At 48.2% G+C, this 14,687-nt stretch overlaps 1 protein-coding gene across 1 annotated transcript in view; it reads left to right on the forward strand.

Annotated features, from left to right (window-relative positions):
* The window catches only part of Arid1b (AT-rich interaction domain 1B), a 303,451-nt gene that overhangs the window by 228,453 nt on the left and 60,311 nt on the right, over positions 1-14,687 (forward strand). Inside the window, exon 6 of the mRNA XM_055615931.1 lies at positions 11,319-11,498. Coding sequence (XP_055471906.1) covers positions 11,319-11,498 — 180 coding nt within the window. The remainder of the gene's footprint in view (positions 1-11,318; positions 11,499-14,687) is intronic.

The following is a 14,687-nucleotide window of genomic DNA, read 5'->3' on the forward strand; positions in this document are numbered from 1 at the left end:
GCTCTGCTCTGCTCTGCTCTGCTCTGCTCTGCTCTGCACTGCTCTGCACTGCTCTGCTCTGCTCTGCTCTGCTCTGCACGGCCCAGGGATGACTCTAACAGTTCAATGTGGACTTGCCATGACATACTGTCCGCTTCTGTGCCTAGCCACTTCTGCTTATAGATGAGATGTGTCACTCCTTCCACACAGCGTGCTTGGGGCAGAAGTTCCTGGGTGCAGTGTCCTGGGAGATTTGTAGAGATGATTTGAAACTTTAGAGTGTGTTAGCATCGTGTGCACACAGTGAATCCCACTGTTGGGCCTGCCCCAGATTTCTTACATGAGGGTTAGGGTGACACAGTTTAGTCAGCTTGTTAACAAGCTCCCTGCTGTTGCCAGTACAGAGGGGGTGTAAAAGGACTGGCTCATTGGTCCTGGCTTTTATCTTGGGTCTGTAGTTGGGCCCGTAAGGCAGTATTAGGAAACTTTCCTGCATTGAGCACCAACCTGTCAGACCAGGCCAAGAGCCTGCAGGACATAGATGCCTCTTGTTTGGAGGCCTAAGACACCAAGTGCAGCACGCTCACCCACAGAGGCCCTCACAGCCCCTCAGAGAGCATCCTTAGCCCTTAAAACTGCTAAGATTTGAAAGTGCAGAAACACAAGTATGAAAACCTGACATGCGTGCAGAGGCCTCGCTGAATAATTGGAAGGGCATTCCGTGCTTGGACAGCACTGTGCTGCCAGTTCTCTTCCTCCGGTGTGGTGTGGCTTGTCCCTCAGGAGGGCTTGGGCAGAATATGGAATAGTCATCTGACTAGATAAATACATATAAGTACTAACAGTGAAGATTTTTAACTCCTAAAACATGTTAAGCCTGATGAAACTGGCAAATGCCCTTCTGGTTTATTGGATTAGCAATTAGGTAAAAACACTGAAGGAAGCCTTATTTATTTGGACAGATGTAGAGAGGTCAGAATTAATTTTTTTTTGCAAGCCTTTTAATTGAATTCCCTTTTAATTTTCACAGTGGTATCTAGTTAAATATTCATGTTGGTGCTGGTGGCTTTCTGAAGGACTAACTAGAACTGGATTCACAAAACCAACACAGCTTGTTTAACCCTTTTCATCTAGTGTGCCAGCAGGGACTTCCTGAGCGTAATCCCATAGTATTTGAATAATTACAAGGTAGTAATGAGGATTTAATTAGTCCTTGAGATAGGTTGGAACAGAACCCCTAAGAACTTTCCCTCCCAGACACGAATGGCAGGCAGAATTGATGGAGCCGCTGGCTGTGATGCGCTGGAAAATGTATTCTGTGGCTGGAGGCCGTCCTTTGACACCCGTGTGTGAGCATCAGATCAGCATGGGAGGCATCCTTGGTGACATCTTCCAGAATCCTTCAACAGCAGCCCCCACCTTCATTTTCTCTCCCTGCCAACCTACATAAAGATCTCGTTTTCTTCTCCATGTTCAGAAAGGGGTTGCAGTAGCAGCCTGAGGACCAACCGTCCCTAACTGAGGACCACTCCTGCTGTAACAGATACCTAGATCAACTGAGTTGGCCCAGGCCCACCAAGCGAAGAGCAATGACAGAGTGTCGCATTTTTATAAATTTCAAGTGTTTTGTATGGCCAAACATCGTAGGGTCTTTGGCCATTGTTTGTCAACAGAGTCACACAAAAAAGAAACTTGTCCCTGGATCTGATCTTCACAAGTGCTGTTTCTCAGTAGTGGCGTTTTATAAATAAACAGTCTGGTACCCAGGAAAGCATGTGACAGAATGGGTGTGGCATACACTGAGATGCTTTTGTGGACTTCTGCACAAAACCTCGGTGGTTGCAGTCAGCCCATTAGTGTTTAGGTGTGGGTTGTTGGGTTTTTGGGGCTTTCTCTTTTATTTATAGTTTATGTTTATTAGTACATAGGTTACATGTATATCTGTGCCACACTAACCCTGTCTGAGAAATTCTGTGTACACTGGTTCTGGGAGCCACTGAGATCTTCTTGTCTGGCTCTCTCACTAACATTTAGGTCCAGGTCACTGACCCATGTTTCGCTTCAGAGTCCGTGTTTGCCAGGTATGAGGTAAATGAAGAGGCCCATGCATGGTGGCTCCCCTTCCCCCATAGGCGAGGCCGGCAGCCTTTTGGGGCACCCACAGGTGGGTGACATTGGAGCAGTCAATAAGCTAGAGCTCCACTGCGGGGCAGAACTGTGGCCCTGTCCACCTCAGAGTGCAATGCCTTACATCCCGTGTGCAGGCTCTCCTCACCTGCAGAAGCCCAGAGAGCAGAAGATCTGGGTTTTATTACACTCAATGATCTTATGACCTTGGGCATTGGGTGAAATCTCTGCCTACCCATACATAAAATGAGGGTCAGAATCCTTTGGACACACTGCACATAGAGAAGACTGTGTCTCAAGCAGCAAGTGAAAGGCTTTGGTTCTTAGTAACAGGAACACCGTGCAGGCCGCTCAGATGAGATGCGGAAACCCACAGAGAGCATTGCCTGTGCCGTTGGGGTATGAATAGGAGCACTCAGGGTGCTGAGGCCCTGCACTTGTCTGCTTCTTCCAGCAATGCACTTACCCTCCTGACTCTCCACTCTGAAGACAACTTCCGCAGTATACACCCGCATAGAGAAAGGCTGGATGCCTTGTCCCCTGCCTACCGTCTGGGCAGTCAGTCAGCCCTCCCCTGGCGCTAACTTACCAAGTGATAGATGGTTTAAGTTTGGATGTAAGTCAGCAGCCTAGAGGGAATGGGGCGGCAGGGACGGCCTGGACGCTGCTGTGAGGCCTGTGTGTGGAACTCTGAAGTAGCAGGGGAACAGGAGAGAGCTGTTCTGTCAGTTAACCCAGTGGCACAGCTGGTGCAATGCGGGGAGCCCGGGTTAAAGCCTTGAACGGGTCATTAGTTTCAGTCTTCCTTGGAGCAGTTCATGTTGTGAAGAGAAGCAAGCAGATAAACACTGAAGATATTAAATTGTAACAAGAATGTTTCGTACAGTCTATTTCTCTCTCCAGATGGAAATGGGACACCTATTTGTGAAGAGAAATGGCCCTGTCTGCCTTTCTAGTTGAGACACTGCTGAGGTGGTTGGCACGTGACCACTGTGTCATGCATGTGGTGTGACATCTTCTATTGAACTGGCTCACAGAAACAAGGCAGCAATTCTGAGGTTTTTACCAGATGCCAGCATGAAAGTAGATCGTCCCTGTATAAAGGAAAAGCACCACGCTTTGGTGGCGGTGGCTTTGGAGCCTTGTGTGTTTTGCCCTGTCGCTCTCAGCAGCTGATGCCTCAGCTTTTGGTGAAACAATTGAATGACAGTGTGACGGGGCCCCAGCTCTGCTGTGTGAGCCTGATGCTCTCCTTGCTTTCACTTCCTATAGAATGAGCCATGGCTTGGGCTTAATGTTCATAGTTGACTCCTTTTCTCCAAAAAGCTTGGCACAATTTGTTGTCCCATAAAGAGGACAGTGATAGACAGCTGGAGGCCCAGACCCTGGTTTAAATTCCTGACAGTTTAAGTTTGGAAATTCCTTGCCTTCACCTTCACATTCTCTTGACTTTCAGTTTTCAAATGCTTCTAGCACTAGAGAGAGATTTCCAGTGGATGCTTCTCTTCCTCAGTTTAGCACTGGCGTGTGGAATTCAGTCAGCCTGATGCTGTGAGCACTCAGAGCGCTGCCTGTCTTTCCCATGCTCACCACCACCCCTCACAAATCTGCTCATCACCTCAGTGTACCCTTACACTCTACTTTTGACATTTTTGTGGACCTTTCTGAGGTCACATGTGTCCTGTCTGGGGAAAAGTCTTCCACGTTCCTACTGCACGTGGCTCAGCCTTGTGTGGTATTTGGGGAATTACTGTAATGGCTGCACAGCCCAGCGGCTTTAAACATGCTTTAATTCACCAAGGCTTGATCTTCTTTGAAGTTATTCTTTCACAAATTCAAGAATCCCGTTTATCCCGTTTGTCTTAAGCTGAGGGGGAAAATGTCCAGTAAACAAATAAGCTTACACTAAAGAAAACGCTGGGAAGTCCTTGGTCATTGCACCTACAGAAAACTGTAATGGATCGTTTATCTGTTATGTTAATGGTTATCAGGCCACTGGAGCTTGAGGTCCTGAGGTCAGCAGAATTGTGGTCTGTATTCTTTACCCACGCGTCTGTTCAGGCTCTTGACAGGAATTACTCATTCTAATTCTCCCCTTCCCCTATCTGCATGAGTCGTGGGCTGCCAGAGCTGGGGAGAACTGGAGCCAATGGTGGGGTGGCCTGACACTGGTGGGCTTAGCTTGACTAACCCACATATTGTGGCCTGCCAGTCATTTCTAGAACCAACCATTTGGAAGGGGTTTGTGCTGTTTCATGGAGAGTGAAGTAACAAGGCATCACACCTCTGAGCTCTGCTGACTCTGAAAGAAAACTCAGCAGACAGCCCCAGGGCCACAGGCAGCCTAGCGAGGGTTCAGACTGCAGGCTGCACATGCTTGGGAATGGCATTCCACCTGGGGCGCGTCACCGCTTCCAGGCGTGTGGAGTGGCTTGCCTTCACTGGTGAGTAGTTTGTAGGAGAAGCCGGCAAGGAGATGAGTTTGCAAATGTGGGGTCTCTCTGCAGGAGGTAATGGTGGGTTATTATAAATACCTGAATGAGAGCTACCTCTCACTGAGCCTTTTCTGTGTGCATGTGGTAACTCCACATTCTGGCCTGGGTTTTCTAGCCTTCGGTCTTTGTGACTACCTGCGTGGAGATGGGCAGAGAGACACAGTTGGAGGCTGTTTAGGTGGTAGGAATAGCCCTACTTCCTGCCCTGCTCAGCACTCAGTGCTCCTTTCCTGTCAGTTGCTCCTTTTCCTGCCAGCCTTTCCTTGAGTAGTTGTCTGTCTTCCCTCAGAAAGGATTCTCTGAACACAAGATGAAAAATGGACAATCCTTTTTATCCTCCTGCTTTTATACATGGGCTCCGAATGGAGCTGGCACACTCCTGACACTGCCTGGGCAGTCTGGGAGACAGCCAGGTACAGGAACCAATCGCCTTGTCAGCATGCTGCCTGCTCCGGGCCAGCAGCCATGCGTGCTTCTGGCCAAGCATGTGAAGCGCATAGTCTCCTGCAAGCCCAAGGATGGTGGCAGGTGGGAGCGTGAGGGTAGGAGTCCATGAAGGTACATGAACTTTGGGCTCAGTGTGCTCAGTGGAGGACACTAAGTGGAGCTTCTTTATCTCACTATGCCTCCCCTCGTGGGCTTCTCTTCTCATCTGGCTGCCAGTTGCACATAATAGTGAATCTGTGTGTGTGTGTGTGTGTGTGAAATAGATGGTACATGAACAAATAAACCACATGGACACACTCCCAAGTATACATCAGTGATGGTATAAGCTGTGTGTTTTGTACATAAGTCCGTAAGTAGCAAAGGAAGCTTGGCAAGCCACTGTCTTCAGTGTTCTGTTTTGAAACTTAAATGAGCTACTAAGAGGCCATCTCCACTGAAAGGGTGCTCATGAGATGGCATAGAGCAGCATCTTGCCTAGAGCATGAGACCTAGTCTTGAATCCTTTGCCAGGTGACTAGAAAGCACCTGAGTGACGGAAGGCAAGTGCTGTGGGAGCAGATGAGGGGCTTGGGTGCAAAGGTGTGTATGCTGGGCTCACAAGCCTACTCGTTTGTTCCGTGGAGCAATCAGGAGTGAGTGGACAGTCTGTGAACTATAACTGGTCCCTAAAGAAGTGTGAGAAGACAGGTGAGAGTGTACCTGAGAGCACCGGCCAAAGTTCTCTTGTTCATAGAGAAAAGCCAGCAAGGCGTGGCCATGGTTGTAGGGCGCTCAGGTTACTCCAGAGTCGGAAAACTCAGTCCGGTTTGCCCTTCCAGCCCAGCTCAGTAGGATTGTGAGGAAAGGCCTCCTTCCCAGTGCCCACAGCAGCTGCCCTGCCCTCACTACACTCCTTTCCCTGTTCCCTTCTGAGTCGTCTGTGGGTGTCTCTCCCACCCCAGGGAAAGTTCCTTTCGAGTGGACACTATGCAACTCAGCTTATCTTCCTAGCACCCAGGAGGTTGCCTGGGATCCAGCACTTAATGAGCTATTAAGTGACACTTAATAAAGTCGTTGTTAGCTAAGTTACATGAAGTTAAAGGGGCAGGAGAGAGAGGTGGCCCAGTTGTTCAGGGGCTTGACTGTGCAAGTGGAAGGGCCAGAGTTTAAATCCCCAGAGCCCACATAATTGCCAGGTGAGTAGTCTCCTGCCTGTGCTTCCAGCCTGAGAGTGTAGAAACAGGGACTCACCAAAAAGGCTGGCCAGTGAGTACAGCCATATTGGTGAACCCTGAGTCTGACTGAGAAACTTGCATCCTTGACTAGGGCAGGTGACCAGTCTCAGCCTCCCCACACATTCACACGCCCACTTGCACACCAAAGCACACATTAAAGGGGGAGAGCTACAAATGGCGTTACAGTTTGTCACTTTTCCCCTTTAGGTTTTATTTTCTATTCAGTCAAATTTTAAAGTCTGGAAGCGTAAGAATCTCACCTTTTCCTTTAAAACTTTTTTTTTCCTATAGTTGATGAAAACTAGAATTGATGGGGCATCAGGTAGATTTGTGTAACATTGTCACAAACCTAGACACCAGCTTGGTGTTTTAGTTTGGAACTTGCACAGGAATAAAGGGTTCACAGCTTCATAAGGCACTATTGTAAGGCAACAGTGAGACCTTGCCCGGCATCCCTGGAGCTCGTGAGAAACGTACTTTTGTGTAGGCTTTGCTTAACTTGACTCTTAGAATGATCCATGCCTCCCCTCTTCCCTCTGAAGCTCATGGGCAGATCAGAGAGTGTGCATCTCTCCTGGCCTGCCCAGAGGGGACCAACGCCGCTCAGACTTCTCCTTCGTAGCACATGGTTTCCATGTCAGAAATTCTCCTGTATTCATTTGCAGTGTGAGAACACACTTATATGTGTATATGTGTGAAAACCCTTCGCACATGTGTATGAAATTTGTAAATTATATCTTCATATGGAGTTTCTAAGAATCACTGTTCTGTATTTTACAAATAATTACCTAATCGAGTGCTTTGTCCCAAGTTTGAATTTTTCCTGATAGATAATTGGTTGGGATGTGCGATTCTTTACCACTTGCAGTGACTCAGTGTAGAGGCAGTTCATCCTGTACTCTAAGATTCCCTTGCTAGAAAGTTTGGCTTCTAACTAGTGACACTTCACACCTTGTATAAGTGCAGCTACATTCTCTCAGCTGTCAGGTTTTCTTTTCTCCAACTATCACAAACAGCCATTCCATACTTAACTTGCTACAAGCAAAATATAGGCATTAGCACCGCAAATAGGCAGAAACATTTTTATTGAAATTTGATTTTTTTTTCCTTTGAGGGGGTAGAATATTATGCCCATTTCCTTCAATAAAGTGAGAATAAAATAATAACAAAACGAAGTACTGAGTCCAGAGAAATACTTATGGAAACTGTAGACATATTGAATCCACCACCAGCCTCTCCCCACCCCCGAAAGAAAATGTCTGACTAGAATGATAAAAAGCTAACTAGGAGCTAGGCAGTGGTGGTGCACACCTTTAATCATTCAGGAGGCCAAGGCAGACAGATCTCTGAGTTCGAAGCCAGCCTGATCAACAGAGTGAGTTCCAGGGCAGCCAGGGCTAAACAGAAGAAACTGTCTCAAAAAACAGAGAGAGGGGAGAGAGCGTGAGAGGAAGAGAGAGAGCTAAAGAACTGACTTGATCTGACATCTGGTCCCCTTTCAGGCCTCAGCCTGTTAAGGTGAGAAGGGGGAAGCCAGAGCTGAAGAAACTGTTTGGTGTTTACACAGCTGACCTGGACACCAGCACCAACTCTCAGCCGTGCTGCTCTGACCCAGGCAGGCTACCTCTCCTGCTGAGGACAGGCACATTACTGTCAGTATTCTTTCTTGGAAGCTGACAGTGCTGAGTCTTTTTATGATGGCATTTTTTTTTCACTCACAGCACCCTTATGAGGCAAATAAAATTGTCCCTAGTTCACAACTATTTCTGTATTTAGACAGAATAGAAATACCTCTTTTTCAAGCAACTTCCACCAGTCTTTTTACAAGATTATGTCAGTATCTCATAACTGCTTAAAAATTGGGAGTCTTGGGGGCTGGAGAGATGGCTCAGAGGTTAAGAGCAGGACTGCTGTCTGCTCTTCCAGAGGTCCTGAGTTCAATTCCCAGCAACCACATGGTGGCTCACAACCATCTATAATGAAATCTGATGCCCTCTTCTGCCATGTAGGCAGAATACCGAATGCATGATGAATTAATAAATAAATCTTAAAAAGTATTATTTAAAGAATGGAAGTCTTAGGAAATAGGAGTGTAGCTCAGGAATCTTCATTTTAACAGGAGGCAACTGGGCCTCTGTGAATGTGGGCCTCAGTTCTCGTGAATGTGCCTTCAGCACACCTGCCTCTCCAACGAGGCTCTAGAACCAGAGCTTCTTCCCCGGCCCAGTTCAGCCAGTTGGTGATTGCTGAGAGAGAAGTTGGGGGACACAGGCAAAGGGGTGACTCCTACAGAAACTAGGAAGCAAGACTATAAGTTTTCCTGGGCCGGGTGTGTGGCTTGGTAGAATGCTTGTCACGTCCTTCATGAGGCCATAGAAAAGAAAAGGAACTCCTTGTAATCTGAACATTTTCTAAGAGGCTACAGAGAAAACTGCCTTTCCGACAGGAATGTCTACATGGGCTGTAGGTGCCACACTGCGTAGAACTTTCTAAGTCGCAGGATTTGATGCTGTCATGTCCTTGGGATTTAGGTTTACACTCAGCCTTCTTTTAAGCCCTCCAACACATTTTGTTTTCTATAAAATGCAAATGATAACTTGGGTGGCTTGACTGAATTTCCAACTGACATGCATAGTTTTAAGGGTGGAGTAAATACCCAGGAATGAAGTAACTTCCAAGGGTTAGGTTCATAGGACCTCTGTGGCCAACTTCCAGCGGAGGCCATGTTCCAGCAGCTACACAAGTGTGGGTGTGCCGCAGCACAAGTGGGAGTCCTTCACAGCGGACGGGCAGTGGGACACTAAAGGGCCAGGGCTGCTGTCCCAACCAGCCAGGAGGAGAGCCGTCGCGCACAGTCACCTGGGAATTGAAACTTTTATTAACAGGAGTCTGGCTGAAAACCTCGAGAATTCCCTAGGAAAGCTCGGCTGCTGTTCCGTGCAACCTCTGAAGACGGAATCATTTATAGTCATTTTAGCACTCTGATTCCTGTTTGTTGTCAGATTGGCAAAGCAATCATTTTCTATGACTCTTTTTTTTTCTAGAAGCTGCCAATTGAGCCTGATTTCTTCGTAAGATTTCTCTTTATAAATAAATTAAATAGGGTAGTAAAAAATAGCTCTCCTTGCTTTCACTATGTGTCTCTATAGGTGGGAGCCATGTTAAAAGATCTCATTTTCTTAGGAAATGTAAACCACACTGTCTGTCACCTGGTAGCTTTGCTCTCCCGGGCTTACCCTGCCTCATGCAGGCCTGCCTTCCCATGCAGCTGCAGAGGCTCCACTCTGGGCCCAGCTCTGAGCACGAACAGCTGCCTCTCCCAACCAGACCCTCCACTGAGAAACATGAGCATTCTCACCCAGCACTCTTTCTCTTTCAGACTTGTGTCAGCCTAAGCAAATCAAGTGACTGTTTCTTACACTGCAGTTCTCCACAATTTACATACATGTTTTCCTGGTGCATTTAAAAACCTATTTTATCAAGCCCCTGCTGTGTTACTCTCTGCAGTGTCTCAGATGTCCATCCAGATTTTCAAAGGGGAGTTTTGGTTGGATGCTCCCCATCCCAGCACATGCCAGCTGGGAACAGGAGCACACAGGGTGGAGACTGTCCAGGGATGTCCAGCCTACCTAGGGAGACTCTCACAAAAAGGTTTGGATGCATCCATTTTGCAAGACACTTAGGCTGAAGTGTTGACTGAGTCATGATCCTTGCTTTTTGTGGTGCTTCTTAGTGAGTAAGAGAAGCAATAAGCAAGCTAAAAATTGTGAGGGCTGGAGAAATGGCTCCTAGCTGCTTTCCACCTAAGCACGGAGACCATGCCTGGATGTCGATCTGACAGCTGCTTCTAACCTCTGCATCCAGGAGGCAGAGGCGGGGTCCTTGGGACAAACAGGCAAGCTGGAGTGGAGACTGCCTCAGTAAATACTGAGGGAGACAGACAACCAGTGCCAGCTTCAGCCCTTGACATGCGTGTGCGGACAGGCACACCCATACACATGTGAACACACATGTGCAAATAATAGTGATATAAGCAAATATAGGACTGCGAAGGCACCAGAGGGACCTGTGGCAGAACTGGTTCGGCCTGAGGTTAGGCAGCCAGGGCAGCAGTAGAAGGACCAACACACAAAGAGACATCTGCAGAGTAGGCACAGGAGAGAATGAGGCTTGGTTGAAAGCCAGTGCTTGACATCTTCTAGGAAGGCCAGTGGTGGACACTGCAGCAAAGGGTGAAAAGCTGAGGTAAAGGGTCAGTGTGAGAGGCCACCAGCAGACCACATATTGTAGGCCTGGGTACAGTGGAAAGCTGCAAAAGTCTTTATGCTCGTGAAGGAGTTGTTCCAATACCCTTGTATTAGTCCTGAAAGGTAAATCCTGCAGCTTGGTAGTAAAGAGTAAGAGGAGGAGTCTTGCGAGTCATTAGACCAGAACTAGGAGTGAGTGCTGCAGAAATGGGACTGAAGAGAGGAGCCATGCAAGGTGTATCTCAGGAGTTCTCAAGATCAAGATGGAAAGGAAGAAGAGAACTTCTAACAGAAGCTTCTGGGCCTGTGATGATGTCACACAAAGGGCAGGGACTGTGACTGGCAGCACAGACTCAAGGGTGAAGGTTGGGAACTCAGCTGGAGGTGACTGAGCACAATGGGCTGGGATCCCCACAGGGGCGCTATGGACAGAGGAGGACAGCTGAGGGTGCAAGGGAAGAGGGTGGCCTGTCCTGCACAGAGAACACACATGCCCGGCCCAGCATGAGTGCCAGCTGCCTCGCTCTGATTGTTGTATCTTTGGGGCTCATCTGCAAAGGTGGTCTCCTGCTACTGCACCGTCTCTTATTTCCTTTGATCGGGGCTACCAACTTCTGTTGTTAAGACCAAGATGTCCCCATGGCACCTTTCCAGGTCCTCCACCCTGGGTTTGAGATGTCTTTGGGTGTTTCTTTAAGGAAATTTGGTAGTGCCAAGCCTCTGCATCTGCCTTGCACACAATCCCATGGGCACTTTTGTGTATGCAGAAATCATAAGCCTTTCTATCCTTCTGTTTGCTTCCCATGTAGGCTTCATGGCGGGCACACAGAGAAACCCTCAGATGTCTCAGTACGGACCTCAGCAAACAGGACCATCAATGTCACCTCACCCTTCTCCTGGGGGCCAGATGCATCCCGGACTCAGTAACTTTCAGCAGAGCAACTCAAGTGGCACTTACGGCCCACAAATGAGCCAGTATGGACCCCAAGGTAACAAAGCAAAACATGCTTAAATGCATGGCAGTGGGTAGTAGGGATTTTCTTCACATGCTCATCAGGGTTTTAATGGTATAAACATACGTTACAATGCTACAGCAAATGATGAGGTTACTGTGAACCCACGGCGGTAGGAGATAGCCACTGTCCTCAGTGCTGAATGCTCCCTCCCATGTGTGTGGCCCTCATTAAGGAGTGGACTCCATCCATCCTGCGATGTAGCTCCAAATGCTGGTGCAGAAAGGCACAGCCACGTCCTCAGAACATCTTTGATTTGTGTGGCCATTCAAGTGTCCTGCTTCCGTTACAACCCCCACACACTGGAATTCCCCTAGAACCCCGAGCTCCCTCCTCAGCAGACTGTCTGCAGTCCAGGGCCTGGTCTTCCCTTGGGCACTACCTCAGATGCACACAGTGCCCACTGCCCTGACCCTCACATCCTCATAGAAACACAGCCTGGTATGGACGCAGCTCTGAGGCAGGAGGTGAGACAGGAGTGGGATATACACAGAGCCGCACCCCCACACACCATTCCCACATCTGCTCCTAGAAGTCAAGTCCATGCAGACCCCTGTTTTCAGGGCTTTAAAACTGATAGGTGTATTTTGAAGTCACTTTTGGTAGTAAGACCTTTAAAGTATTGTGCCTGCATTATTTTGTGTGTGCCTAAATCAGACATTAATGGATAGTTTAGGAGGACTGGCACAATGGCTGGAAGTCCTCATATCTGAGAATGCCAGGAACATTCTGAGTTAAGACAAGTGTCTAATTGCTTTGACCTGCAGCCAGAGGTGAACCTGCCCATAGGAAGCGTCTTGGTGAGGTCTGTATCTGTAAACAAGCTGAGGGTCCTGGAGGCTGGCCAGCCAACCCTTGAGGATTTCTGAAGATCGGCAAGTGTCCTTGGAGGCCCTGGAGACCCTGGCTTTTTCAGTGGCTTGTCCTTCTCGGTTTGAAAGCAGTGAAATGGTAGTGTCGTATTTCGCAGCTGTATCTCTAAAGGATTTAGGTGTGCTCAGAGCCATAGGTGTGGTAGAGTCTTTATGTTGTTGCACTTCATTGTGCTTACTTTTCAGCTGCTTCTGTGGCTACAAGTCTTCGTATACCCCAGTAACCCTCTCTAAGTGGTCCTTTTTTGCTTTGTTCACGTGCTTATGGGCAAGATGGACAGAGCCTAGGGTTTGGCATGACGGAATTGATAGCGTGTCATGAAGTCTTCCATGCTAAGCCTAGGGGTGATAAGCAGCAGCGCTGAGGTGGGCTCGCATCAGCCCCTGTGGGCACCCACGTGCCTGTCCCCTTACCAGGCCTAAGTGCGTTCTTCACAGCCAAAGCTGGGCTCCTTGGTGATAATGGAAAGATGTTTGGACAAGTATTTGTAAATTATGTATGTACAGAACATGTGGGCCTTTCCTGACCTGTAGTTAGACAAGGCCGAAGCCCTGTTCTCAGAACTAAGGCTCCTGAGGGTGTCTGCCTTGACCTCAAACCATGTGGGCTTCCTGCAGGCTTCACACATGAGCTCAGTGCTTGTGACTCCGTGGGAAGTAACTGTGCATGCTCTGTAAGCTCTGCTCTAGGAGTTGAGATCAGGAAGGTCATTGCTAAGGAATGTTTTTTTGGTTTTGTTTTGTTTGTTTTGTTTTGTTTTAAGTAAATCCCTCAGTTTCTGCAAATCATTGTGTTGGGCTATCCGTCATTTAAGAGCACTGAGCCAGGTAAATCCTCATACAAACTGTACTTCGTCTTAGAAGGCATGAGCTCTTCCTGTGACTTCCTTCTCCCCCAGAACGACATTGTTGTTTATACCACCTTAGAAGTATGCTGCTTCCGGTCCAACAGCTTTTCCATAACACAGCCACTGGATCCCTGCAAACAGTGGGGTTGTGTCGTCAGGAAGGCATTTGATGGTTTTATTGGTACAAGCTGACATCTGAGGCAAGGATGGTGTTCCCACACGTGGCACACCTGTGTAAGGGGCCCTCTGCCAAGCCCCTCCATCTCAGAAGCCCTCTGACCTTGTCTTGTTCCTGTGTGGCATCAACACCTCCATCCCTCCTAAAGTGCCACACTGGCAGTAGTGAGCTTAAAATCAATGTCCAGGCCCTGCCCATGTTCAAATCTCAGGCCCCTGTCTTGTCTCAGCAGGCACTAAAGGGTAGGAAATGGCACAGGAGTGTGGACTGACATGTTGCGAACCAGGGCATGCCCTGACATGTTCCTCCATGGAATCCCGGTTATAAAGAGACCCCCCCATGAGGGATTTTCCCCTTCTTCCTTATAAGTTTTCAGATTACCAGTAAGATAGTTGACTAGTGACTTCTTAGAAAGGTTGCAGTAAGAAAGACAGCGCTGGAAAAGGCCGTCAGTGCCACCCCTCTGTTAACACAAGCCTTTCTTCTGGGGTTATTGTGAAGCATCTTGGGGGAAGACATTTCACAGCTTCTTTGGCTAATCCCATTTTATTGTCAGATGTAACGTCTACAAAACTGTCATTAGCCAAAGAAGCCGGGACCAGATGTGGTGGCTCATGCCTATAATCCCAGCACTCAGGAGGCAGAGCCAGGAAGTTCATCCATGATTTGAAGCCCACATAGGCAACATAGCAAGATACTGTCTAGGAAAAACAAGAACAAAACACCAAGCAGTACTTACTGTTCTTTCCACTGAGCATGGGATTATATTCTGAGCAGGGTTCACATTTGACCCAGGAGAGCAGGCAGTTTTTCTCTGCTTCTCCAAGAGACACAAGCACAGCACAGATACACACTTCTCCATGCAGTGATCACTGGCCTGCCCTGAGTGAGCCAGATGAGAAAACCAGGCCTTAACAGCCTGACCTGGGTACCCTCTGTCCCCACAGGCAGGAACAGGCTTCAAACCCAAAGTGACAGATTGCAGAGGCCACTCTGGCCACCAGCTGCCCCATACCCTGGCTTTCAGTCAGGTTCTGTCCTCACTGTGCATTCATCCCATGAGTGGCGGGGAGATGAAAGACTTACTGCCTGCCTCTGAGAAGAGCATCTTGGAACTTTAGGAATGGAAAAGTACCAGGAATAGTTAGGACCCTGCCAACCATGGTGAGTCATAGCTGTAACCCCGCATTTGGGAGCCGAGGCAGGAGGATTGCTGCAAGTTTTAGCCCAGGCCACAAAGTGAATCTCTGACTCAAAAAAAAAAAAA

The sequence above is a fragment of the Psammomys obesus genome, unplaced genomic scaffold (assembly GCF_907164565.1).
Source record: "Psammomys obesus unplaced genomic scaffold, mPsaObe1.curated_primary_1811, whole genome shotgun sequence".
NCBI lineage: Eukaryota > Metazoa > Chordata > Mammalia > Rodentia > Muridae > Psammomys > Psammomys obesus.